The 26,811-nt window shown below is 43.2% G+C and overlaps 1 protein-coding gene across 5 annotated transcripts in view; it reads right to left on the bottom strand.

Annotated features, from left to right (window-relative positions):
* Positions 1-26,811, bottom strand: part of SGCD (sarcoglycan delta) — a 215,470-nt gene that overhangs the window by 125,144 nt on the left and 63,515 nt on the right. For 2 of the 5 annotated variants that reach the window (XM_026858578.1, XM_026858576.1), the window contains exon 2: positions 7,957-8,142. In XM_026858578.1, coding sequence (XP_026714379.1) covers positions 7,957-8,142 — 186 coding nt within the window. Of the gene's footprint in view, positions 1-7,956; positions 8,143-16,885; positions 16,940-18,064; positions 18,207-18,693; positions 18,760-26,811 lie in introns of those variants that run through there. The other 3 variants (XM_026858575.1, XM_026858577.1, XM_026858579.1) reach the window with 3 other exon arrangements.

The raw sequence follows: 26,811 nt of genomic DNA, 5'->3' as shown, positions 1-26,811 counted from the left end.
GTTCCAGGACAAGTTGAAGGAGGCATGGAGGCTACTCCAAGCAGCACCTCAATCTTAAGGCAGCCACACAGAAGAGGTGCTTCAGAAGAATTATATTTTTGTTATAGCAATGGCTGCTAGGTTTTCAAAGCCAAGAAGGTCATTGCTCTCTGCCATGTGGAGAGTTCAGGAGGGATGTCAGGAAGCTCAGAAGGAAAACAAAGCACAGGGAGAAAGAGAAGCAGCTGTGGAAAACTTCCTCTACAGCTCAGCCTGGCATGTCATTTCTGTGTGGATTCCCAAATTAAATAATTTCTCCTACTGTACTGTGAGAATATGGGGAGGGATCAGATTGTAAGCTATTCAGAGGACTAACTGATTATCGGCATTTCAGCAGCGAGCTTGTTTTTGTTCTTTCGCACATTTATAATAATACCTTTTACATGTTCTCAAAGAGACAAATCTCTCTGCTTCAGAACTGCTAGTCTGAAGGTCTTTTGTTGGCACTGAGACGAATGCTAATGTGAAATATCTTATTTCTTCAGATGAAAGAGAAGCTGAGAACAATCCCCTCTGGAGGGAGGTGGCAGAAAGGAGGATCTGGGATCAAGAGTTCATTACTGACCCCCCTGCTCCAGCCCACCCACTGTTCACCAGGTCCTGCTGCTATCACGCTGTGAAGCAGCTCCTCCCGGTCTGATAAAACTTTCCATCGTGCTCCCCGCAGCACAGCAGGGACGTAGGGCACCAGCAGCCAGGACCCTCTCCACTCACAGGCAGAAATGTCTGGAAATGAAGAGCTATTCCAGAGACCAAATGCTCAACCTCACAGTGCAAACCACCCTGCCACTCTCTTCCCTTCTCCATCTATTTTTATCTCTCTGTTCCTGGAGGGAGCAAACAAAGCCATAATGTATTTTTAATGCAGAAATGTGTTTTCCTGCTGTGGAGATATGCAGAAGACTGGTTATTGAGGCTCAACAGCATGGCCCATACAGCCAATCTGCCAGATGATGTTTTGCCTGTACATATGCACTGAACCACAAGTTTGAGAGGGGTGTTGCTGAGTTTCCAACAGCTTACTTCCAATCAGAAGTAGTACCTGGGGTATCTGAGTGTCAGGGCTAAATTCTCTGCTGTCCAGCAGGAAAACAGCACCAATAAAAGCTTTTTTCTGGTATAGGTGCATTTATAATATCTCTCACTCCCAGTGAGTAGTAAGTACAGAGCTTATGCAGCAGCTTCTTCCACAGTAGGGATACTAATAAACAAGATTGCTTTCTTCTGCCTCTGAGAAATATAGCAACTAAATACGTTTGAGATATTCCTGTCTCCTGGATACATACTTTCGTTCAGATGGCTTGAGTATGAATAGAGGCTTAGAAACAATTGAGAAGCAAGAGCCTGTCCATCAAGATGGAAGTACAATCACATAAGCCTCAGTTCTTCACAAAACTCAACCCAAAATATTTGAGGGAAAAGGGCCATCTGCCGTCGTAACACTCTGCACACCACAGACTGCCTTGTGCAGTAGTCAAAGAATAAAAAAAAGAATTACCTAAATGATTGCATTGCAGCATATCCAGCTTGGTTTAGAGTTACTAGTGGACGACTGACTATTTCACTATTTCTTCTGCTCCCATGACATATCCGTAAGCCTATCCAATGCTATGGCAGGTCTCTGAAAAACTCAATGGTTCAGCAGAGAGTAGAGACAGTGCGGTAAAAATATGTGGTCCTTTCATCTTTTTCTGGTAACAAGGAAGATGAAAGCCTTATGTGCTTATGCTGTCTGAGAAAAGGTAGCATTAGGCTAATAAAAATGAAATATTATCAGAGACTGAGTTTTCGAAGGTGTAGCATTAGAAGAAACTGATGTACTACAACTCAGCAAGTCATCAGTACCGAATGCTTGACACTCTGGAGGATGCAGCAATGAAGGGGTCAAACTTGTAATAACATAATGCAATATCCTATTAAAACTGACTATGTTATTCTAAACTCCAAAGGAACGAAGGCAAAAAAACTGTATATGTATCTTTATAAAAGATAAGTAATCCCAATTGTTTTTCATACAGAAACAGAAGCTCTCTAGGAGTGAAATTCAGATCTCTAAAAAGAGTAAAAGAAAAGCATAACATATTTTTTCCTCAATCCAGGAGGAAGGAAATTAGAATTTACTGTAAAAAACCCTGCAAATAAAAAGCATTACAGTGAAGGGCTTGATCCGCTGATGTCAATGCCAAGATCCCTAATAAATTCCAGAGGGTAAGGATTTCATCCGCGGAAACTTCTTCACTTAATAGTACAGTCACTCACAGTATTGCTGGTGTTGTCAGACCACTACAAGATTAACATCTTTATATCAGAAGATGCAGTCCATGTGAATGAGGAAACAAGAGAAATACACAAAGCTCCTGGGTCATGCAGGCAGTCTCAAAACAATTACTTGTTTTATAAAAAGAGCAACAGGAATTAGGATAGAAAAGTGCACAATTTTGTATGCATGTGTGTGTGAGGGAAGAGAGTGAATAAAAGAACGTTACTCCTTCCTCAATAAGGATATAGTAATACTAATTCTAACTCTAAACAATTTTAGCTGACATTAAATTGTACTACAAAGCAGAAGCTGAAAAGCAGATCAGATTTCTTTCCCATGTTGGCCTTACCATTACACCTAAAGAGACCCCAGAGAAATAATGAAAAGGGAATATAAACTGCACAGTCATTTTCTTCTGAGGCAATTTTTAATTTTAAAAAAAAATTTAGAACAAAGTCTGTTTCTCTAAATCATTAATAAAAGAATCCCTCCTGTTAGGGCAATCAGCTTTCCTAACTCTAATCCATCTTTACTGCTCTGTTATTACCCTACTGTTTTCTTGTAATTAAAATGTGGCAGGTAGTTTACACACAAGAGGGAGTAATTGTATTGGAAATAACTGTTCATAACCAAATTTTAAAAGCTCATTTTTCTTATCAACTTTTAATAAAGAAAGCAAGATAATAATGATATTTAGCATTTGTGCCACCTACAGCAGCATTTTGTCTCTCTCTAAATTGCTAATGCTTCGTTCAACAATGCTAAAACATACCTCTTTAGCTATGAATCCAGCCTGCAGCAAAAAAGGAGAAATCTGAACAATTGCAGTCATTTGTTCCTGTTAAATTAAAATAATAAAATATGACTGAACTTCATGCTAAAGGGCACAAAGCTTCAAAAAAACCTTGAGTGGTTCTGGAAGGAGAACACAGAGTTTGCATGTGTTGGGAGCTCCCCAACCTCAGCCCGAGCAGGCCAGGAGGGGAATATCCCCCTTCTCTGAATCCTACGGAAGATGGAATGAGGTGGGTCGTTGCCTGCCCATTTCTACATTGCATTTCCTCGAAGGTGCATGCACAGATGGCACAAGCAGTCTGCACGGATTCCTCCCGGCTTGGAGGAAGACGTGATGTTTGGCTCATAAAGGATCTCCTGTATACCAGAGTTGCAGACTATTTTCCTTAGAAAAAACTATTTGCTTTGGATGGTTCTAAGAAGAGAGTTCTCCAGGAATTTCAAGCCTTGCAAGCTGATGAGGGGGAAAATGTTATTTTTCCATTTATTATTGTTTACAGTCTTGTAGAACCTGCCGATATACAGGACTACAGGATGCCATGCAAACAGCTCTGTCCCAGAGAGCATACAAACCCAAACATGTGGACAGACACCTATGGATAGAAACACCAGGGAAAGGCAAAGGAAAAGCAAAGGGTCTTCAGTGGTTTGATGGGCAGACAAGTAGGTGGGAATTTTCCATTTAAATGCAGCCACAACAGGACAGTTCTCATCCCTCCTGTTGAGATGTCTTCCTGCTGCCTAACAGGCTATAAAAGGGTACTAATGGATAATGTTGTAGACTCCTAACACTGTTTAAAATACCAGGCATTGTATGTTACCCTTGTGGAAAGAGGTCAATGCACTGTCGTTGACTGTTTTCTGAGCCTTCTGAGCCTTGTACTGTTTAAAATAAGGATACTGGTTCACTGTGTTTATGTAAACACATCTTTGTTGTAATATTCAGAAATTAATACAACAGGAAGCTTTTAAAAATAGTTTAAGCTCACCAGTAATAGCTGAAATAGAGATCCCCAGCACATCGTAGGCATACACATAAAAGATGCATGCGCTTGTGTCTACAGTCACAGGCAATCCTACTGCTAAAGAGCTACATCACTGGATGTTAATGCAGGCGGACCATAAAAAGGAACGTTAAGAGCTCTGGTTCCACCCTTGTAGTTAGATTGGCACATGTGAACCCTTGCAGGGGCTATGCCAGCCTCAGATGAGCTCTGTGCAGCTTGAGGTTGAGCCCTCCACCACGCAGACTGGACCTGCAGACTGAGTGGCCGAGTCACATACACAGCCCACAGGCATTAGTGTTTTCTCCCCAAAGCCACTATGTACAAAGTATGTACTTCTACTAGGCTTGTCTAAGATCTGAATGAAGTGCAGTTCTCTTTACCTATATATCATTGAAAAGTTGAGTGCTGGATGGTGGTTTCTACCTTAATTAGGTTAGGTCACCTTCAGGGTGCATTTGGGTTTCAACCCAATTTAGTGGCTTTGGTTCAGATTAATTCGTGGTTTGGCTTAAAAATCAAAGTAAGGTTTGGAGGTAGCAACCTTCACAGAGCTTCCCGCAGCCCCACAGCAGCACAGCCCTGATGTAAATGAACATGATAAATGGACCTGGCTATGGGAACCAGCTGTGGGACAGGCAGATGACATCTGAGGCCCCCTCAAGGTCTGTTTTTTCATACAGTCTGTGCCTGATAAAGTAATTTAAAACAAACTGAGGATCAAATACTACATGAGAAGTGAATAACTGTGCCAGAGGACAGACTAGGCAGTGACCAACTGGCTCCACGCGGACATGACGCTGCTTTGACAGCCCTGCGTAAAAAGCAATAGCCACACATAAATTTGTTTAAGCCTTGAACATTCAGATAAAAGCAAAACCTAGCATGAATTAGTGATACCTTGCTTATTAAAAGCCAGAGACTGAAAGCCTACGGTTTAATTTTACAGGGGTTGTCTCCTGAAGCATGAGCCAGTGGGGCATGCAGAGGGGAGCAAGAGGGAGGTCAGGGCTTGACGTGGAAGTGGAATGGATGGATGCTGCTACAATGTGCATGAGAAGGTGGTTTTTTTCCCCTGAGATTATCTCGCTTCATCTCCTCCTCCCTTCTCCACTCCCCACTACCGGCATTTAAAACACCCCCGAGTTTTCTTGAGCAGGTTTGCTGTGCTCATTAAAATACTGTGAGCACTTATTGGCTATAATGAGCACTCATTAAATTCTGGTAAGTGTCAGGACTGTTCTGTGGAGTTGAACAGACCCAGGTTCTGGGAGGAGAGCTCAGGGGTGGGAAGATACTGGAAATACTACATTTTTCACAAGAACAGAACTAAAAACTTCCCTCCTTTTTTTGCTCTGAAAATAAAATGCTTACTGAGTACTTGAATCATTCCCCTGCCCCAGAAGGACTCTCAGCTCCTCTTATCAGAACAGGAAAAAATTAAAGATTTTTCCATATTTGCATCTCCTCATTTGAGAATTTTCTTACATTTGTTATTTAGAGATAAAAGTCTGCCTCTAAAAATTCACTTAGCAAAGTGGCTTTCTCAGCCTCAGGGAATGGTGCGGGAGGCATTGTTGAGCAGGATCCAAAGCAGCTGGAGAGGCTGCAGGAGCAGCAGGAGATCAGGAGATGAATGGGTGCATATCGGGGCAAGGATCACATTTTACATGCTCTGTTCTTATATTTATTTCCAGTTGGCTGTGTCAGACACACGCCCTGACTAGCGTGGCCATGCCTATAACCATAAAGCAGTTCCTGCTGCAGGATTCAGTGCTACTGTCTGTGCTTTTATCACTAAATGCTGTTCATCGCCCACTAACATTAGAAGATAAGAATTAACTAAACCCATATAAAAATATATTTTACCATGGGCTAACCCCCAGTGAATCAGAGGGCAAGGGACTAAGGAAACAGAATCAGACAAAAGCTTGAAGATCTGTACATCCTCCAAAAAGCTAGTGTATATTCTAGTTGGGTGGAGAGAGCTGCTGGAAGGGGAGGTTTCTGTACATATCCCTGGAGTTGATCCTTCTGCTGATGGCCTGCAAAATGCAATGGATCAGGAGAGGGCTCTGAGGGACAACTGGAGCAGAGAAGTTCAGCTGGCTTCCCAAGCAACTTCTAGAGAATTGACTGACCCACCACCACCAAACAGCAGAAAACATGGGACTGATGTACCAAAGTTCTGTTATTCTAAAGAAATAACGTTTCATTCCTGAAAAGGCAGAATCTGAAATGCCATTATGTTGTGCTTGGGCTGATGCCGACATCACTGCCTGTATGATGAGTCTGTGACCAAGTCTTCCATCACCTCAGAAATTCCTGTTTTTCAACTACATTAATCTAAAGTCCACAGTTCAGCACAAAATGTGTATCAAAATGGCATCAATTTCACAAGATTAAATAACTGGTCTGGTTAAGCTTTAATTGCTTCAGTTTGGCTCACTCTTCACCCACTCACAGGAGCTTTTTGTGGATTACTGCTTTATAATTGCTTGCTCCCTAAGCACACATGCATTGCAATGTTCTGAACACCTTGACAGCATCCTGGTTAGAGAAAATGAATGCTACATGTTCCCTTGATACAGCATTTTGTCTGCTGGATACAGCAAGTCAGAGATTGTTTACTCAACTTCTCATGGCCCATTAATGACATAATGTTGGACACAGCTGTTCAGGGCTTCACAAGACCAAGCAGAGGAAGAAATGCCGGGAGACTTCAAACATGCTGCTCACATCAGAACCTGTCTGGGAAAGTCCTTCAAAGCAGTCTAGGGGAATTCAGCCTTACAGCTCTCTCATGAAGTAAATCCAGGATTAAAGCCTCAAACTTAGTTTATCCTGAAGACTCGAATGATCTTAAAATAGCTCCATCTGACCAAGGTGGCAATTATTGCTTTGAAGAACAAAGGACCAGTCATTTAATTTTCATTCTGCTTTGCCAAATTATCTACTGAAAAACTAGGACCTGCCATATATAAAGTCTCACTAGCCCTGGAAGTGGAGTGTGCCTGGCTCATCATGTCCTGACCTTCAGTGTGTTTGAGCAGGAGAGGTGAAGCTCACACTGTAAAAAGGCAATTCAAGGTCAAGGTACCCCTTAAGATCTCAAAAAGAATTTGAACAGAGTTCAAGTGATGCATAGAGCACTCTGGGCCCAGAAGGGCCCATCTGACCCAGTACAACCTACCTCCCAGTACAGATGCCCAATATTTTTCAAGGAGTTTCTGGAAAGCTAACCCTGGCCAGTGGGTCTGTGCAGCAAGAGAGTGCTGCTGGCAGGACTGATGTGCACCAACCACAGCACAACAAGCATAAAGATATGCTCCACCTAAACACCATACCCAGAGAGCCAGCCTGGAATTTTAGTTTTTCTTCATGAAGCTTCTGGACCCATGTCATTATGAAACAACATGAATTTTCCCTAAGAAAAAGGCAAATCCAGTTGCTCAACTTTCCAGTCATGACAAAAAGCAGAAAAAGTCTAGGAGAAAGGCTCAAACCCATTCCCACAATTCAGTTCAAAAAAACGTATTTCATTAATTTTAAAACACTTAATAATTGAAAATTAATTTTCAAAACATGTCTATCATTTACATGTTTACATGTATATATAAATAGCAGGTAGGAGGAACATCATTTGCAACACCGAGCTCATTCCTCATCTTGGCAATACTGCAGACATGTCCAGCAGAAAAAAAGGATCATTGGGTAAATTTTTTCCTCCCTGTAATAACAACCATCCGTAGCAACCAAAACAACCCATTATCGAAGCCGTATCTGAAGTCATGTTCAGAGGAAAGATCATCACCCTCCCTCATCTTCCCCAAACCTTTCAGGGTAACCCTTACTTACAATTGTGAAGTTCATAACCTTCAGAATCCAGATGGTCATAGCAAGGTTCACCAGGATTAAAATCATTAGGAGCAGCACAAAGAAATAGAGGCATCTCTTCCTCCAGCCATAAATCCCCACTTTGTATACCTGGGGTCCTTCCGAGGTCTGCATGGTGCTCCGGTGCGCGTACTGTTCCTGAGGCATCTGAAATGATCACAAAGAAATAACCACATGTATTAAGAGGAAAGAGAAAGCTGATAATAAAAACTGCTTGTCTGTGCCTCTTGGAGGGCTTTGTTTCTTCTTTTTCAGAGTTTACCATCTGGGCAGTGTCTCTTAATATCTTGGTTCAGCGTTACTTTTCTTTCTGCTTACCCTACGCAGTAACTTACCAGAAGAGAATTTTGTGTGTTAAACGTGTATATATATATTTATAAATACATGTAAGCACAGTGTCTAAAGGTATCTTATGGAGCTCGCTCTTGAGTGACTCTGTTCACAGCCCCAGGTTTTGCAAGGCAGGCACTCCAGGGCCTCTAAGGATCCTGAGGGGAAAATTTTGCATGCATTTGGTAAAAGCAGTTGAGTTCAGCAGTTTGTTTTGAAGATGCAATATTACTTCTCACAGGTTTTAATTTAAATTAAAAAAAAAAAAAAATCTCAAATAAAATCACTCCTTCTAGCCAAAGAAAAAAGCCAAAAAGGAAATGTTTGACTTTTTCCCTTCCCACACCTCAATCCTTCTTCACTAAGTACACCTGAAGCACAAGGTTCTTCAGCTGCCATATCTCTACCAGATTATCCTCATATATCTAACGCTGGTTTAAGAAGGACTCTGATACCCTGGGTCGGCATGACACGTTAGGAAAACACCAGGGGGCAAAACTAAGGAAGGAAGGAAGGAAGGAAAGCTTGTGCTGAGGAAAGTAGTGCAGCAGCATCCCCAGGAAGAACCGCTTTGCCCTGTGGCGAGCACCATCCCCGCTCCCATACCCCAGCACCCAGCTGGCTCCGGGCGCTTGGGGATCTGGCTGCCCCCGCTGTGGATGGAACGAGGTGGGTGGTTTTAAAGAGCACTGCAGCTAGCTGGGACAGAGGTCTGGAAGACAGCCACTGCACAACGGTTGTGTGCGCATCGGGCTGTGATCGTGGAGGCGTGTTGTGCCACAGGAAAGAAAGTATACACGTTCTCACCCTTCACATTCAGGGAGCAGAAACCCACTTTCACAGGCTTCCCCCAGGGATCAGTCTCTTATGTTTTCAGACTTCTTTGACACACAGACTGAGGATATCATATCATCTCTAATTACACATAGTTTGCTGAATGTTTGCATTTTAGACTCTAGTCAGATAAGAAGCCACCAAACACGTTCTTGCACTACTGATTCAACACTGTGGGCTTCCTCCTCAGGGTACCTGGCATCGCCGTTTGTATGCAGTGAATTACAAAATTCATATAACAATGCAAGTTCCTTTCTGTGGCAGTCTGATCCGCAAGGGCAGAATGAGACAATGGTAGAAATCAGATGCTCACTGATAGCAGCTTATGTTTGTTAATCATTAGCTTCCTGGTTTTTCCCTTACTTTTTGGCTAATAGCGTCATACTCCAGCATCTAATAAAATGCAGTAGGCAGTCGGCACCGGTACAGAGCCCACCACAGGCTGATGCAAGGAGAGTTTCTCCACGGCATAACTTTTATTCCAGTAGCATTGCACCAGTGATGAAGTTAACATGTTATCTTTGCTGCTCCAATGCTGAAGCCCACACATTTGAGGCAAGGGCTGCCTGAAGAACCAGTTACCTTTCTTTTTACCTTTCACTGCTCCAGAAGTTGCTAAGACCTGTGTTTTCTAATGCTGCCTGGTGTTGTTACCTGCAGCATAGGGGATCAGCCACCTCTCCCTTCTTCCACAAGCCTTCACCCCTCACCCAGGCTGAAACACAGTCTCAGGTGCTAAATAAATCCATTCAGGTACTAAATTATTTTCAGATCAAAGGAACTGAAACATCTCCTGATCTGGATTTAGCAGCATATTCAGGAAGGCTGTGTTCAGCCCAGGCAGGTTGGTATGCTTGCTTTCTTCCCAACAGCGATGCAGGACCAGAAAGCGGAGGTGCCCATCTGCTGCCTCCCCTAATGTCAGCAACTCTGTTGATCCCCCACATTCAAAATTCACCACAGTGGCTGAAAACAGGAAGTTTTAAAAAAATAGTAACAAATGAGGCAATTCTTCCATGTTCTTCTCAGGTTTCTGAGGCATCACATTTCTAAGAATGTTTTCCCCTATGTTTGAGGGCTTCAGTCCACGAAGGAGAAAAGGCAGGTCAGACCTGTGCATCAGCAGGGTGCTGCAAAGGACACCCACATGAGGAGACTCTGGGCACCAGCACAGCCCATCTGCAGGCACCTGCCATGCTGAGCTCCCTCCTCTCCAAGGAAGGTGATGCCTGTGCTTGCTAAACTAAAACTAGAACAAGGCGAGCCTCAGCCAGCCCGTCTACGCCTCCAAGCCCGCCTGCTTTTTCCAGCTTTCTCAGCCAGTCTAAATAAAGGATCTCACACCCCCCCCGCAGCCATGCCTCATTTACAACCTCAGAGTACCCCAGTCCCAGCTAATGCCATGAAGATCTGCGACGTCAATGAGTGCAGACGGTCGTAAAATGTCAGGAGGAGCCAACGGCTCGCGGCAGGTAAGCCTGTTCTCAGTACAGGTTGGCTCAGCCAGTTTAACCAACGTGCATTAAAGGTACATCACTGAAGAAAGGTGTGTCTGTATTAAAGAGCAGTTTTCAATACTGTAAGTGGGCTCACCATAAATCACTTCTGCTGTTCGGACCAGCTGGGGTATCCATCTCCACATCACAAAACCACTCAAAGCCCAGGCAGAGCCACAGCTTTTACCAAGGGGGAGCAAAGCAAGTTGGTTAGAACAGATCCAACCCAGTATTTTTTCTCCTAGATGCGAAGTCAGCAACTGTGGAGGGCTTTGCAGCACAGAGCTCATCAGAGAGAGGAGCTGGGTCACCAACAAATACATGCGCTTGGAGAAAAACAGGCCTTTTTATACTGCTACCACCACTGCGATCGGTGCAAAGGGAAAACTTAAACAACAATAAATTACAGAGTTCCCACTACCTGGGGGAAATTATAACCACAACTACTGTACAGTCAAGGACTTTATTGCCTAATATTTTAGCGGGGGATCCTGGAGAGCACATATTAAATGCAGCCTCTCCCTTGGAGAAAATGAATAAATTGCATTGCTAACCCTCTCAATTCATGGAAGAGGTTTGACCAATAAGAAACAATATGAAGTACCCAGATCAAAATATCTCTTTATTGCAAAGCTTGTTTATTCTCTTTATCTCTTTTTTGTGCTCTCTTATTTTTTTCTTTACTTGCAGTCTCCAGGATGGAGAAAATAGCATATCCAGCTGGGGCAAAACTCTGCAGACATCAAAAGAACTTACAGGAACAGAACATAACCACAAAGAGCAACTTGTGTCCATACAGCAGCCTGATTTAGAGAATTTCTTTGGTTCCAATAAAATATTTAGCTCACAGCTGCCCTAACAGAGATAGAGCAACTGAAGTACTACAAACAGGCATGCTGAGCATGACTTAGTAATACAGCATAAATTTATAACAAGAAAATAACATGGGAATCATAGATAACATGTTCTTTCTATACAAACTCTCATATAGCTACATTTAAAGCTATATATGATTTCTAGCTAGCATTCCCCTCCTGAATTGTGAATACCAAAAGAAAACATTCATGTCTGTAGTTCTTCAGGAAGAGAAGACAGAATGATGGACAGAGAGTGCTGAGGCATGTTAAACAAATGAGTAGAGTAAGAAGGCCTGCAAGGCAACTACACGAGGAACCAGTTATATACGCTACCAATAATCTGCTCTGTGTGGGAGGGAAAAGTATGCTAGTCATAATTTACATTTTGGCAACTTCTTCCAACTCTAAAACATTAAAGAGAACTAAGGCATTAGGAAAAAAAAAAAAAAAAGGGCATTTGCAAGGAACCTCCCCCCACCTTTCAGTTACTGAGCTAAGGGGAAAGGATGCTAGTTGCTTGAATAGTATTTTTTTTCCTTCAGGAAAATATTAGGAACAACTACCTAATTTCATAACAGTGGTGAAAATATAATACTGAAACAAATACAGAGATTGGAAAGAGAAGCACTCCTTCCAAAAGTCAAATCTGAAAGTGTCTGCCTGACCTGAAACGGCTTAAAGACATACGTGCACAGCACTGGACGCCATCAGTGCCTGTACAATCCCATTTACAATACAAAAACTGCAGCATGCCAAACCTTTGCAGTTAGCCACAGACAACACCACCACGACTACAAAATTATAGCCTGGAACCTGGGTGATTCTCCAAGGAATTCTTGCTGCTGCTGCATAAAAAAAGAGTAATAAGTTTTTGCACAAGAGCTGTACACTGAGTCCTTATATATGAACACTGCAAACAGGGCCTGATATAAAATCCAGTCTGTTTAGAAAAGTTATTCATCCTTTTTGCTTTAGCATACCTTAGAGATACAGTCCATGACAAGAAAGATTTATTTGTTTTTTTAAGACCACTGGAAGAGTCATGTCACCATGTCCTGTGATCTGCACAGGCTGCTCGGCCGAGTACTTCTGGCAAAGAAGCTTCAGCCCTTTACTTCAGTGAAGCTGAAACCAGGACCAGCTGAAAGGCACCACAAATCAGAACCGGCACCGAGCTTCCAAAACTCACATCAGACCCCACCAGGTATGGCAAATCTTTAATACACAACTCTCTCCCCTTCCACCACATCCTTCTGCCCTGGCAGAAAGCTTCTCACTCAGGGTACACAACTCAGATTAATGATTCATCAGGCAGAAATGTTTTATATGCACAAGGATGGATAAACACTTTTCCCTGGCAAATACTGGAGCTGTAACATCCCCTGGCCATGCCGGCTTTGTAGATTCAATGAGGGTTATGAACAGGGTGAGGCATAACAAGAGGAATCAATGTTTCTGTGCCACAGGGGTTTCTTTGATCAGTGCTTAAATGATGTATGTTTAGTAATAGAACAATTTTAAGCTGAAAGGGGATGCAATCTGGGAAGGTGGCTTCTCTCTTATGAGCCCACGATATTTGTGCCGAAAATGCCCTAGAGCTCGTCAAAACTGCTCACTAGAGCACAGACCAAAAGCCCCTAAGCCCTGTGCAGCTGACACGGTACCTCTCCTCCCTACCTACTTGCATATTACTGAGGTGTAACAACTTCATCAGAAAAACGAAGTGCATCTGACCCCAGGCTAACCTGTAGCATGGTGATGGGAACACGTTTCTACAGATGAGACAGGGGTTCCAATTCCTTTGGGCCTTGAACCTACATCTCCCACATCTGCCTTCTCTTTGTGTCCGTATTACCAACATCCTTTTCTGTTTCTCTTTGTTTTCTGAAACAGAAACCTTTTCTTTTGGGCTGAAATGAGAAAAAAAAAAAAAACAACAAACTAAAAAGCCTTTAGAGGTGCTCTCTGCCGTATCACTGGGAGGCAATGTACTTGTATTTACTAGCTGTAAATGCTGTGCAGATTCATCCTCTTTAATTTCTCTTTTAAGTGCACACTATACAGCAGGTTCAAAAGAACAGACATTTCAGAAGCGTGACTGAGAACAAAATTTGGCATGAAGAAGAGTGTTTTGAGCCATCTATCAACAAGACTTTTTGCCTCTCCGCTCCCCATAAAACTCTCTCTCAAGCTTGACACCCCCAGGCCTGTTAATCCACCAATGTTATGACCCAAAATTGATTTATGGCCCTGCACATGGCCCTGCCTGGGTCTCCATAAAAGGATCAGGCTCTGAAAAATATGACTTCTCACTTGCAGCTTGGCCAGCAAGGGCTGAGCACTGGGGAACAGCCAGAAGGATGAAATACTTGCTGGGGTAGTTAAATCTCATAGCACTTTTCTCCATGAACTAGGGCTCTTCTATCCCGATGGCTGTGCCAGCATGGTTCCTGCCACTGGTGTCCCCACAGCTGAAACCTTCCCTCTCTGCTTGTGCCTCTGTTTCTGTCAACAGTTCCCATCCCTCCACATGGGGAACAGCACTTCTATGAGCTGGGAAGACCATCATCACTCAATGCCCACTTCTCGTGTATCAGTGCAATGTGATATATAGCCAGAGACTCAAAAAGTGGAAGGAAACATCCTAAGGAATGTTTTCTTCTTTTCTGACTAGTTTCTATCAGTGAGGTTCATCACATGCAGGGTTATTCAAATAGCTAGCCTGATTCTGGCAAACATAAGCACATCAACAAGCCTTTCTTGGTCTCAACAGTCCATTGGTGCATCCTCTGCCTGATCCACCAGGTAATAGCTCTTTTCCCATCCCCACCTCTTGTATCTTGAGGAAGTCGGACAGCACAGGCAGCTGGGGAGACCTTGGGGATTCATCTCCTGGTAAAGCATCTCTAATCCAGATCCCTCAATGCTCCAGGCTACCCCCTACCTCTAACATCTTTGGAACTCATGTAATTTCCCCAGTTGCTAGGGCTGACAGCATTTCGACAATAAATGTGCTTGAGGATAAGGGCACTGCAAAAGCCTCAGCTGATAAACTAGTATCTCTGAGCAGATGGACTGAACGAAAAACTGAACATGGGATTTTTGCTCTGCTCTGTCACTGCTTTGCATTCAAGGAGCACTTACACTAAAACTCTAAACATATTAGAGTTTGCCAGAACAAAACAAAGTAACAGGCAGCTCCATCTCTGAATAACATCTCCTAAACTAAAAGTGGTATTTTATTATGATGCTGCAAGAGTCTGTGAGCAATGTGATGTTACTATCGCTTCCCTTCTCTGAGAAGCAGAGAAACACATCTGTTCTCTTATTTATGAGTGTTTCTTCCAACTTTTAGACTTTTTTCTTGATAGTTACCTTGTCTTGATATATTTCTTCTTCAAAATTAAGGAGAAAATGGAAAGTTAACAAGGACGAAAAAGTTTCTGCAGTGAGATCTCTATCAAGCTAGTCAACGAAGAATGTCTTTCACAAAATGCCCCACAATTTGTAGCGATACATTCACACTGCATGCAAACATCATACCGGCTTTGCTGCATTCACACGCTGGTTCCTTTGCACCATTCAGATAATGTGAAGCAATCATAAGCCTATGTCCATCTGTGCCAAGTTTATAAACACTTTCTCACTGGAGCGTCTCAAAGCAGGATGAACAAATACGAGGGCTACACTAAAATAGCCAGCAGCAGGTGTGACTGCAGGAGGCTGCGGGAACAGCAAGAGGGATATAATCAACTGAGCTCGAATTAGAAAGCAAGCTACAGGAGGTGATACTTTGCAGACTTCTGTCCCGACACACTCTCACCCCACAGTACCAAGAAAAGAGATACGGCTTGTAGGAATGTGCAAAGCAGGATCATAATATGGATTTATACGGCTGGAATCCAACCGGCATGGCACAAGTTGAGAACTGTGGGCTTGAGCATGTGCCAGGATCCAGAGTACAGTCTCTGCAGTGATCCTGCTCTCACAAGTTAAAACTTGTTCTGCTGCATCTTCCCTCCACATGATGTGCTTCATGTGCTTATCCATTTGTTTGCACAGACGCACTTGTTTTCTAGTTTGCTCTTGGGCAGGACCAGGAGAAGGAATAGATGTATCAGGGTGTGCTAACGGCTCTCTTATCTCTATGCTTCCAAGATCAAGAGACCCTCCAGTTTCAGTTTAGATGCATAATACTGTCTGCACATGCACACATGCTTCAGTTCTTTTGGATACAAAGCAAAGCTTGAATACTTGACCCGGGTGGAGCTGCAGAAAGGGCACCTCTGGCAAAGGGAGGCTCAGGAGCATCTGCCAGAGTTAGGGAGGATCCCCCCACCTCCCCCCATCAAATCTAGCCCAGGGTGTTGCAAAGAGCCTCCCCTGCCCTGCCTGGACTCACACTCACACACCAGTGTCTCCACTGGGGTCCCGTCAAGAGGGGGTATGGCAAACAACCTATGTAGGCACTTGGGACATCCCATGGTCCAGACTGATCCCATACCTGATGAAAAACCTGCACTGCTTGCCTCACCCAGACGTGGGGCAGGAGCACCCCTACAGCCAGGTACGGCAGCACAGCCCTGGCTGCTTCTTGCTAAGACAGATATATTCCAGTCTCTTTATCTCTCTGGCTCTACAATGCTGGTGGTCAGATTTGGGAGGTGGGATGCTGTATGATCACAGGCAGGAACTTGAATTTTTTCTTTAAAAAAGGGCTTATAACTGGCAGTGAAGAAGATAATAGGCTGGCTGGGTGCCTAAATTAACAGCTGCTGAGAAAAGCAGTAGAGCTCCAAGTTTGCAGGGTAAGATGGCAGCCTGTGAAGGCTTGAGCAGTCCAGATCATATGAGACCTTAATTTACCACAGCATTATCACCACAGGTGTGTTTTCTGCAAAGCAAACTTTGAGCTTATCAAGCTCTTCATTCTCATCATATGCCTCCCTGTTCCACAGCTCATCTCTATCCTTCCTCTCACTCCCTTCACCCCCATCAGCCTGCAGGAAGCTACGGCACATCCACATCTCTCAGAAAATGCCCTTCCTGCACCCCAAACCAGCAAAGTCTTCACTTGGCCAGAACCAACCCATTTCAGCTGACCATCACTTTCACAGGAAAGTTGAAAGGAGAAGATGCTCCACACACCTTTCTTTTTCCCCTTTGATCTCATAGAAGCTGTTTATATTGGACCAGACAATATTCCCATTAAAGATCCAAATCCACTGAATCCCACTGTCTCCAGGTAAGGTTTGCTGTCTGCCTGAGCCTGCTGTTATCCTCCGGACATGTACATGCTTCACCAGCATTAGTGGGAGAAAGCTCTGGCCCTGTCACATACTGGATCTAACACACTTCGGTGGTGAACCTCACCTTGTCACCGATATTTTTGGATTGCCGAGATGAATGACTGTTTGAGCCCTGTGCATGCAGTCCTGCTGGATGCAGGCAAAGCAAACTGTGAGTCTACTCCCATGAACAAGCCAGAAACACTTAGTGCTGTCCCACTGTATAATTTAATATCCTTAATTCATTCCCTGTTGAAAGATAAAAAAGCAACACCACCATAAAACATGGCTAAAAAGTATTTTCTACACATCAAATAACACTGCTGTGAAAATCCAAGGAAGACACACTGGCAGAGGCAAGGAAGTTTGTGAAGCTACGCGAGGCAGGCTCCTCCTGACACCTCCATCCGCCTTGACGAACGCGCCATACTCTACCTCCCAAACACGAGCCTCCCATATAAGGTGCTGATATCTCTGCAAAGGCAAGACAAGCTTTAATGCTGCAACTAAAAGGATGAGAGAACATTGCCTAAATCTGGCAGGCTCCTAAACAGAGTGCAAGCTTTTTATCACAGATGTTCCTTAAGTTATTTGGGGAAAAAAACACAAATCAGAAGAGAAGATGCAGACAGAACAAGCCCCTAAATTAATGTTTTTCCCTTTAATCTGCTGTACGTGGTTTCTGACTGTTGCATTTTGCTCATGCTTTATAAATACAGAAAAAAATATGCAGAGGAATCACAAGCATAATCACAACGATTATTACTGAGTTACTGCCTCTCTTCACAAGCTAGCTGTACCAGGACTTGCCAAACAACCCCCGGACAAACATACCTTCAACTCATTAAACAACTGTAATACAATGTACATATAAATGTATTTATCGTGACTGAATCACATTTTTAATCAAAATCTGTAAGTGACACACGGTACAGAGCCAACCTTTTGGTGGCTTCATGTGTATATAGCCTTCAGGTTATACACACACTTATTCTCTAAAGCGAAAAAGTTGGGAATTATTTGGTTACAGCACAGACGCAGCGCAGGAGTCGCTTTGCTGGCAGAATTACTACCAAAGCAAAGTTAGTCAGAAACCGCCACCCAGCCTCAAACTACTCCCATCCCTTTGCAGATATGCCACAACTTCCCATTCTTGACTTTTCTTCTCTAAACAACAGTCTGAAAGCAAGAAGCCTCTCTGCACGGGCACAAAAGCACCGCAAATCTCCGCGGCCGCAGCGAGAAGGAGCGATGCAGCTCTTACCTCTCCCTCGGCGGGCAGATGAAAACTCGGAGGGGTGCTGGAGGCTGGAGGGAAGATGCAGCACAGCTTTCAGAGCAGCACGAGGCCTGGCCTGTGCTCATGAGCTGCCCCTGTCAGATTTTCCAACAGCAGAGTTGCAGCCAAGTCCCTGCCCATGCCTGAAGAATTTCCTGAACAGCATTCCCGTTCTTTTTCTAACTGCTTTGAAACCACACTGTCTGTACTTCAATAAGGCTTTGTCAGGCCAAGTAACAGCTACTGGGCTGGCTCCAGATAGCAATTGAAAACACATGTTTTGCATTAAAAGCCCCTTCTCCACGCACACATTCAGACACAGACACCGCCGTCCGCGCTCAGCCCCAGACCCGGCACGTCTTGCCTTTGCAGCTATAAAGCTAGCCATTTTGGTTAAAGAGAAGAAAAGAATTACGTTGGTGGGTATTTTCTTTGGGGAGAGGAAAAAGGGGATGGGAGGGATCCCATTCCCGCAGATAACACCTCGCCCTGCCTTGAGGTTTGCTAGTATCAGTGGGTCATTGGCGCCCAGGTTAACAGGCAGCTTCACTAAACCTCAACAAGCAAGGAAGAACAGGAATTAAAATTTCAGTTCACCACTACTCTCCTCTTACCTTTGCCTCTGTCTCTTCTAAAAACTGTGAGAAAAGCAAGCATATTTTTAGCATCTCGAGACTCATTTCAGCACATCAGAACTGTATCCTTATCTTGACACATACTCCTGTATCTGCTTATACTAAAAATAATACAACTATTTTTGAGTACTTTCATCCCTTTCTGCTTTCCAGCTGTCCCAACCCTTAAAAATATTTTAAGCACCTTGCATCTCCTTTTAAAGAGCCTTAACGCTGCTCTGGTGTTGGCTTAAGGAAAAGAAATAGAAGATATAATGTTATACCTTTAATCAGAACGGGTCCCAGTTCTTAGTGTCTGTAATCATTTCCAGACAGCACCACGGGTCAAGGCAGCAAATGCGGGCGCTGCAGCTGGCGATGCCCTGTGCCTGGCATGTGCCCGCGCAGCAGAGCTGGAGTAGATGTGGAAACGCACATGGATGTCCCCCTTATTCCACCACAGCTAAGTCCCACCAAAGATGAAACACAGCAGCAGAGTTGTCAAGGTAACAATATAGAAAAGAGACAGTTTAAAGAGAGAGAGTTATATTTTTCCCTCTTAATGTTCCTTTTCAAAACCGGGCACTCCATTTCTATTGGGTTATTCTGTTCTGTGATTTACAGAGGTGCAGTGGCCAGATGAAGTGTTTACAAGAGACAAATGCATCTGGGAACTGGAAATAACAGAGCCCTATGTATGGTCTGATCCAGAGCTCACCAAAGGCAGTAGGAAACCTGTTGCTTTCCACAGGTTGTGCATTAGGTTTGTAGCAAAGACTTATTTATCCGCAGGAAGGTGGGATCTGCCTTTCACACACTGGCAATGAGATCTCACAAAACCCGCATGGGTTACCCAGATGGAAAGCCTGAAGTACTTCACCCACCCAACCTGTTCTCAGAGCTGCTGTAGTAACACCGTGCATGGCTTTCACCCACACCCTGCCCTCCTACCAAAATGCCCTTTCCTTAACTCCTGCAACGTCCTGCCACACATCAGTCAGCACGTCAGTCAGCAATATTGCCCACACGCCCTGGCAATGTGCACAGGCCGGATTTTGGCAACCCAGACCAGCATCCCAACTGCACCAATTTCAGTGGGGATGTATGTGGAATATGATGCTATTTTACAAAAGACAAGACACTATGAAACCACCTGGTCATTCTGCCTCAGTTTTCAAGACTATAAGCCAAGCAAAAGGCATGCACACGCGCTGCACGCATACAACCACTGCTGATAGCATTTCAGATTTATTTGCACAGCTTGTGAGGAGTCAGTTTGTGCCAGAACAGAAACCACAGACTTTTGGATCACAAATCAGGAGAGCTATCAATGCAGCTAAAAGAGAGTATCCTAAACCGTCTGTAACAGCAATGATAATACTCTTTGGGTTGGCAAACAGTAACGGCTGAAACCAACGGCGCCTAAAACCTTTTGAGTCTCTTAGTATAAATAAACTGAAACAGAAAAATATGAACTGCAGATTCACATAATTAGATTTTCAGTTATACAGGACAATCAAGCATCTACAGGCATCAGCAGAGCTGTTTGCAAGACAATAGTAGTCTTTGCCTTCTGTCTCAAATTTCCCCATGGTCTTTATTCAGCAAACCAGTTATGTATGGTGACAGGCAGTAATTTCAGTGGATCGACGTGTGTTTTGAGTTAAGCACATGCTTCAGTGCTTTGTGGTCCAGCACTTCTTATGGCAGCCTGGCTCCAGCAGGACCAATAGTCAAATCATTTACCACATGGCAGTATGGTAGTTTGAAATTATTGAGTTCTTTACATAAACACGTTGAATCAGTGGTTTTCAAAATTTTCTTTGTGTGTCAACCCCAAAATATTTGCCAAAGGTGGTGCATACCCCTGTAATAATTTCACAGAGAGATATTTCTACATACCCTACACAAAGGTCTCTGTCATTTTTTCACAGTTCCCTTGGGAATAGTCCACAGGCCTCCCATACATCTGTGGACCACAGGCTGGAAACTACTGCTGGTGGTAACTTAATCCCTTATTAAAGATGTAAATGATCTCTTCTGTTTATGTGCCATACTTTCTATTTTCAGAATATTTATGCGAGCTAGCAGCATGCTGGCAGGTAGAGACATGGGGAGGTGACAGCATTAATACCACACTTTTTCCATTGGCATAATTAGTAGGCCAAGTCTATAAATATTTACACTAAATCTGTCAGGCATCACACCAACCTCACTGATAACTTAAGGTGTCTTACTGTAAACTGCATTAATGCCTAACTATTTTGTCATCAAGTAACACATAAAATGCTCTTTCAAGCTAAGCCACTTTGACTAGGTTGTTTTTATCTCTTTCTCATTTGGGTATGGGGTTTAAAGATGCTTCAAGCATCAGGACTGTGGCTCAGGGACCATTCTATTTTTCTGTTATTGAGCTATCATTTGTATTAGTGCCAGTGCTATCAAAAATATATGAACCTTGCAAGTGTAAAACTTAAGTTGATGTCGACATAACTATCTGCGTAACTGCTATTATTTCTCAGTACTGGCAGGGTTATGAGGAATAAAGAAACCAACTAGAGCTCTTTGGGAAGATAAAAACAAATTAACCTCCCTCAAAGCTCCAATATCTTTGCAGCTGGAGACTGCAACGTGTAGGGACTTCCACTTTGTGCAGGAGATCCACTCCACCTGGATCTATGAATTTCTACACCAGGAAATACATGAGACCCACAAAAGGTAGGAAGGAAAGTTCCTTCTCTCCCACTTATACCTGTCCTGCATTTTTGCATCCAGCATTTCCTAGAAGCACCTGAAAATTATTTAGCATTTACTGTTGACTTAGCAATATTCCTAACTAATTCTGCTGTTTAACTGATAACATCTATTTGCATACAAATCAAAACTCGGGATTTTCATGCCATGCAGATTTCCAGGGACTCGCTCAAACATTCACAAAACCTTCCTAAGAAAATCAGAGCAAAACAAATATGCAGAAAGAATCAGCATTAAATGCAGGTGTGTGTGCACCTGGAGTGGAGGAAGAAGTCAAAAAGAAAATTTTAATAGCTGAATGAGATAATTAAGCAATCCCTTGTTCGAGCTTTCCCTCCAAATGCCTTTTTGTTAATCCATTAAATCTCTTGAAATATCACAATAGAATAAATATAAATGTTCAAATATTTTTAAACTCTCAATTGAAAGGAATCGTCTGCCTAATTATTATTTTAAGTTGCCCTCAGCCTTAGATTCTTATAACAGATCTCTCATTTATGCATGCGGAAAGGGAGAAGACAAGATTCATTTGAGTTCCATTTCCTTAAATGCAGAATTAAGGTAGCTGATGGATTAGAAAGCTAACTATTTTGGGTCATGAAGCCATGGGAAGGCACCTATTGGCATTCCTGATGGATTTGTCCAGCCCTGAGCATCCAGAGAGGATGGAAGGCAATGTAATGAGAAAGGGAGGGGAGGAGGGGGTTCCCCAGATTTGTTTAGCTAATGGCAGTATTTGTAAGAGAGGAATGCTTCACTGGAGGGAGAAAACCCTTCCCTCTGTGTGTGTGCATGGGAGTGGGTCTGACTGGATGGTAGGGAGAAAAATCCTATTTCAGTGCTGCAGCTGCGAATGAATGAAGGCACACAGGTCATCAGGTAATCACACACAGGACTGAGATGGGCTTGTTGAACAAGTGAAAAGGAAATGGGAGAAAATGAAAAAGCACGTGTGTGTGTGTGTGTGTGTGTGTGTGTGTGTTCGGCTGTAAGAAGTCTGTTGTGACTATTCTTGGAGAGTAACTGACTGTGCATGCAACCATGCGCTGGAAGCAGCCAGACCTGCAGCGCCTACATCCTCACCCACTGCTCTAGTTTCTTCAGAGGAGATAAATATGGCTACATTTTAGTAAGGAGCTATAAATATAGGACTGATTATGAGATGCAAGATCTTCTAATTCTTGGAAACTAAAGCTAAAGAGGGGCAGAGCTAATGCTGCTGTGGCCCTGCTCTTGCAGACAGGCATTCAAGGATGCTCTGAATTTCACGCAGATGAGAAACACCAGTAACAGCAGAGGTGACCCGAAAGTGGAGACCTTGCTTCACATGACACTGAGTTATTTAGATCCGAGTACTAAATCTTGCCCTTTCTATTCATCTGGAGTTAGCAAACAGTACGATAGCTTAAATGAACCAAGGGAAATACCACAAAAAAAGTCCCAGTTTCAGAATAATTTTACAGGTGAGCTAGGGAATGGGAGGTCAGGGCAGCAGACGGTGTCACTTGCACAAGGCTGAAAACACAACACGAGTTCAGGTGAAGGACTGAGCTTTTATGAGATGCCAGACCTAGAGAGCTGCTGCTCAGGGTCTGAGTTCAGAAACATCAGTATCTGTGCTGCTGCTACAAGACAAGGATCAAAGTAGCAAAATGTCATCACCAAAGGCAGAGAACTTCTGCATAGGCTCAGGAGAGCTGTAGAAAAGGGAGGGTAGAGGATGGAAATCGAAGTACCCAGCATGCCAGAACAATAGCAGGCTCATGCTTAATGTTGCACAGGTTGATGTGTAACACCTGCATTAAGAGCAACCTACTCCTGATGGCTATTTTCTCCTTGGGGTCTAAGACCTGCAGGCTCCCTGAGCCCATTTGCAGACTGCAGTGCACCTAATCAGTAACTCTGTGCCATGCTCCTTTTTCCACAAAAGCTGCAGCAGTGTTCATCCGTCAGCTAAAGAGCCACAGCCAGGACCTCATCCAGCCCCTCCCCTCCGCCACCAACCACTGCTTCGTAATTATTCTGATTATTTCAGCCCTTTGCAGGCTCTTCTCACAGAAATAATTTAAGGCCAGCAGAGCTTGTTAATAGGTAAAATGGAAAGTGTTCCTTTTCATTTCTCCAGCAACATTAATGTAATTATACTGAATCATTCTCAAACTATGTGGGCTGTAATTTCAAGGCAATATTACTATTACAGAGCCCTGTTCTTCCAGCCAGCATGTGTCATACTCCCCATCCAGAAGTTATTTATCAATAATCGGAAAGGTCTTCATTTACAAACAATAGAGCCTCTTCATTTGCAGCATGACAAGGAAGCAGGATGGGTGTCACCACGCAAAGTTGTGCCACTTCCCTGGCTTCTACCCCTCTGGCATAAGGAATGCAAGAAAGAAAAAATAACCATGAAGATTAATTTCATACAGATATAGGAGCAAATATTCAGTTGGCCAGGCCAATAATTGTTCTTCTATTAAAGTCTTAACGGTATCCAAATTTATTACACTTATCTGAGCAGCCTCACCCTTCATTCTTTCAGAAATTACGTTCAAGGCACATAGCTGCTCTCTAAGCTTCAGTTAGATATATGCCCCAACACAGACAAATCTTCACCTCAGCCTGCAGTAATCCTCTTCTGGGGGAAAAGTTTCAGTTCCTCTGCCAGCTCTACTGTGGTGAGGATTTCTGGAGTACAGATATGCCATGGTGCTTACATTTAATGCAGAGCATGGTTGCTGGTCAAGCAGAGCTGTTCAGCAGTCTGTGCTTATCAGAGGCTTTCCCTTTGCACTCCTGGCTATTTTTGTTCTGTCGAGAAAGAAGCTCTGCTTGTTCTTACACTTAGATACCCTATTATATCACAAAGTTTAACACCACCTGATGCACCCAAATTTGGCTCTACAGCACAATCTTTGTAGGCATCATATCTGTATTTTCACAAAGCAATTAGCAGGACTCTTGCAGAACATAGTAAGGCAGACTGTCAGTCCATGAGCAGCCCTGGACATTGCCAGCTGTTTTAATGAGCTGTGCTATGTCATTCTGGACACTAAGACTTTTGCATAATCCTGTAAACCTCCTGAGATGAGCAACAGTGACCTCCATACATAGTATCTGATCCCAAGGAGAACTCTCGCCCTCCTCATCTCATGACAAAATTAGCCACTTGCCATCAGGCTAAAACTAGACATAAAACCAGATATAGAAGTAGATACATCTAGATTAGACTAGATATAAGGAAGACATTTTTTATGATGAGGGTGGTGAAACACTGGAACAGGTTCCCAGAGAGGTGGTAGATGCCCCATCCCTGGAAGCATTAAAGGTCAGGTTGGACAGGGCTCCGAGCAACCTGATCTAGCTCATTGCAGGGGGTTGGACAAGATGATCTTTAAAGGCCCCTTTAACCCAAACTAATCCATGATTCTAAAAGCTGATGTACAACATCTGCTCTAGAATAAGAAGCAAGGAGACAGCAGTTCTGGCAATCAAAATGATGAACAATCTTTGGCCAAATTTTGCAAATTATTTCTCTCTGCTTATCTTCTGCGAGAGGTGATAAGATACATACCGTTCCTAAAGCAGCTCATGACAGTACGCAGATACTTGAAGACACAGCAGAGTAAAGAATGATTATGCTTATATATAAATAAATGCACACATGCACATATATATTGTGAGTTTCAACAGAGAATGAGGGGGAAGGTTTAAAAAGCAAATTGATAGGAACATTAAGCTACACTGAGATTGCGTAGAATGTGTGAGCCAGAGGGAAGGAAAAAAGTTGTAATGGCCTGAGAAATAAATGCATGTTTGTATGTCAGTAATCATGCCTGACCTTTGCCAAACTCAATATGGTAGAGGCATATCTGTGAGGATATTTACTTCAAGGAGCATGAAAAGGCCATTGTGCAAAAATTCCAGACTCAGATTTATCTACAGATACATACCCGAGGGCCTCTCAATCTCAGCATCTCTGCTACAGTTATTGGCAGGATATCGCAAAGAGTAAAAAGCCATTTAATTGGGAAATCCCTTTATCACTGTGACTATTACCTCTCAGTTTCTGAGAGGATTTCTTGTGCTTTCCCATACCTAACCAGTTTCTTAGAGCCTGTACTAGGGCTTTTTCCTGTGTTCAACAGCGGCAGAAAGGGCTACGATGTCTAAGAAAGTTGATGAGACCATTTGCACTTGGTCTGCTGTCCTCTTCCAAATATTTATCTAATTCTGCAGCTGTTAAGGCTTAGCCCTCACTGAAGTGACAGAGAGGGCTGCTGCTTCCAAATCTCTGTGTGAGCCAAAGACTCATGCTAAGGATCACTGTAAAAGTGTTTGGTACCATAAGAGTATGGAAGAGAGAGACAAATATCCTGTCCCTTCCTCTTCAGAGTAGAGAGTCAACATACAGTTTGATTCTCGACAACATCTTTTTATCCTATAACCTTATAATTACAGTCTTGGATTACTTGTGAGCACTGTGGCCCCAGCAGCCTCCACCAGCACTATACTGCAGAAATCTTTAGCGCAGAACTGGAGGAATGGAATGATGTTTCTCTTGCAATATTCATTTCTACACGGTAGAAAAATGAGTGGCTCATTGTGAGACTCATCTAAGTGAGCAAATGTACCCCTACAGCTTGGCAGCAACAGGATCTTTTCTTCATTAGTAGGGCATGGGGAAAACCTTGTCTCATTCATATATTTTGGAGTGAAATTTCATCACTGCTGTGATTAATATTAACATCATTTCTGCCCTACATTCTCCATTCTCTCAGGCTAAAAATGCCCTCCTGGTTTTCCTGATATTGTTCAATGAGAATCACAAAGGGAGTGAGGGCAAGGAGAGAAAAGGAGGGAGACGTGCTTTACATCTTGTATCCAGACTTACTTTTTGGGCAAAGTAGCTGTCAGGAAGGTGAGAGCTGTTCCCTCCTAAAATGAGAGGGACTTTACCTGCCCACTTTTCTCCCAAAATGATGACAAAAGTTTATGTGGATGCTTCTCAAAGAGTAGCACAGTTTTCATGTTCTCTCTCACTCAGAGGTGTACTTCCAGTTATAGTTTAATTCTATGTAATCACTAACTGGTAATTAAAAAAAGCTTATTTGATTTTGTCTTTTTTCCAAGTGCCCGTGTGGTATATTCTCATCATTGAGACATGTCCTGTCTCCTTGGTTTCTGTGGGCTACGGACATACTCAAGCTGGAGTAAACTCTCCTTCCACTACGGCAGGAAATATGCAAAGTGAAAAATTACATCCTTTTCCTACAAAACCTGTTTCCAAATGCAAAGATGACCTAATAAAAGGCTCGGTGTTTTTGTAACACCCTGCATTACAGAAGATCGACATAAGAGAAATTA

The sequence above is a fragment of the Athene cunicularia genome (genome assembly GCF_003259725.1).
Source record: "Athene cunicularia isolate RWA chromosome 13 unlocalized genomic scaffold, athCun1 chr13_part1, whole genome shotgun sequence".
Lineage (NCBI taxonomy): Eukaryota > Metazoa > Chordata > Aves > Strigiformes > Strigidae > Athene > Athene cunicularia.
This window is presented reverse-complemented; position numbering and strand designations above follow the sequence as displayed.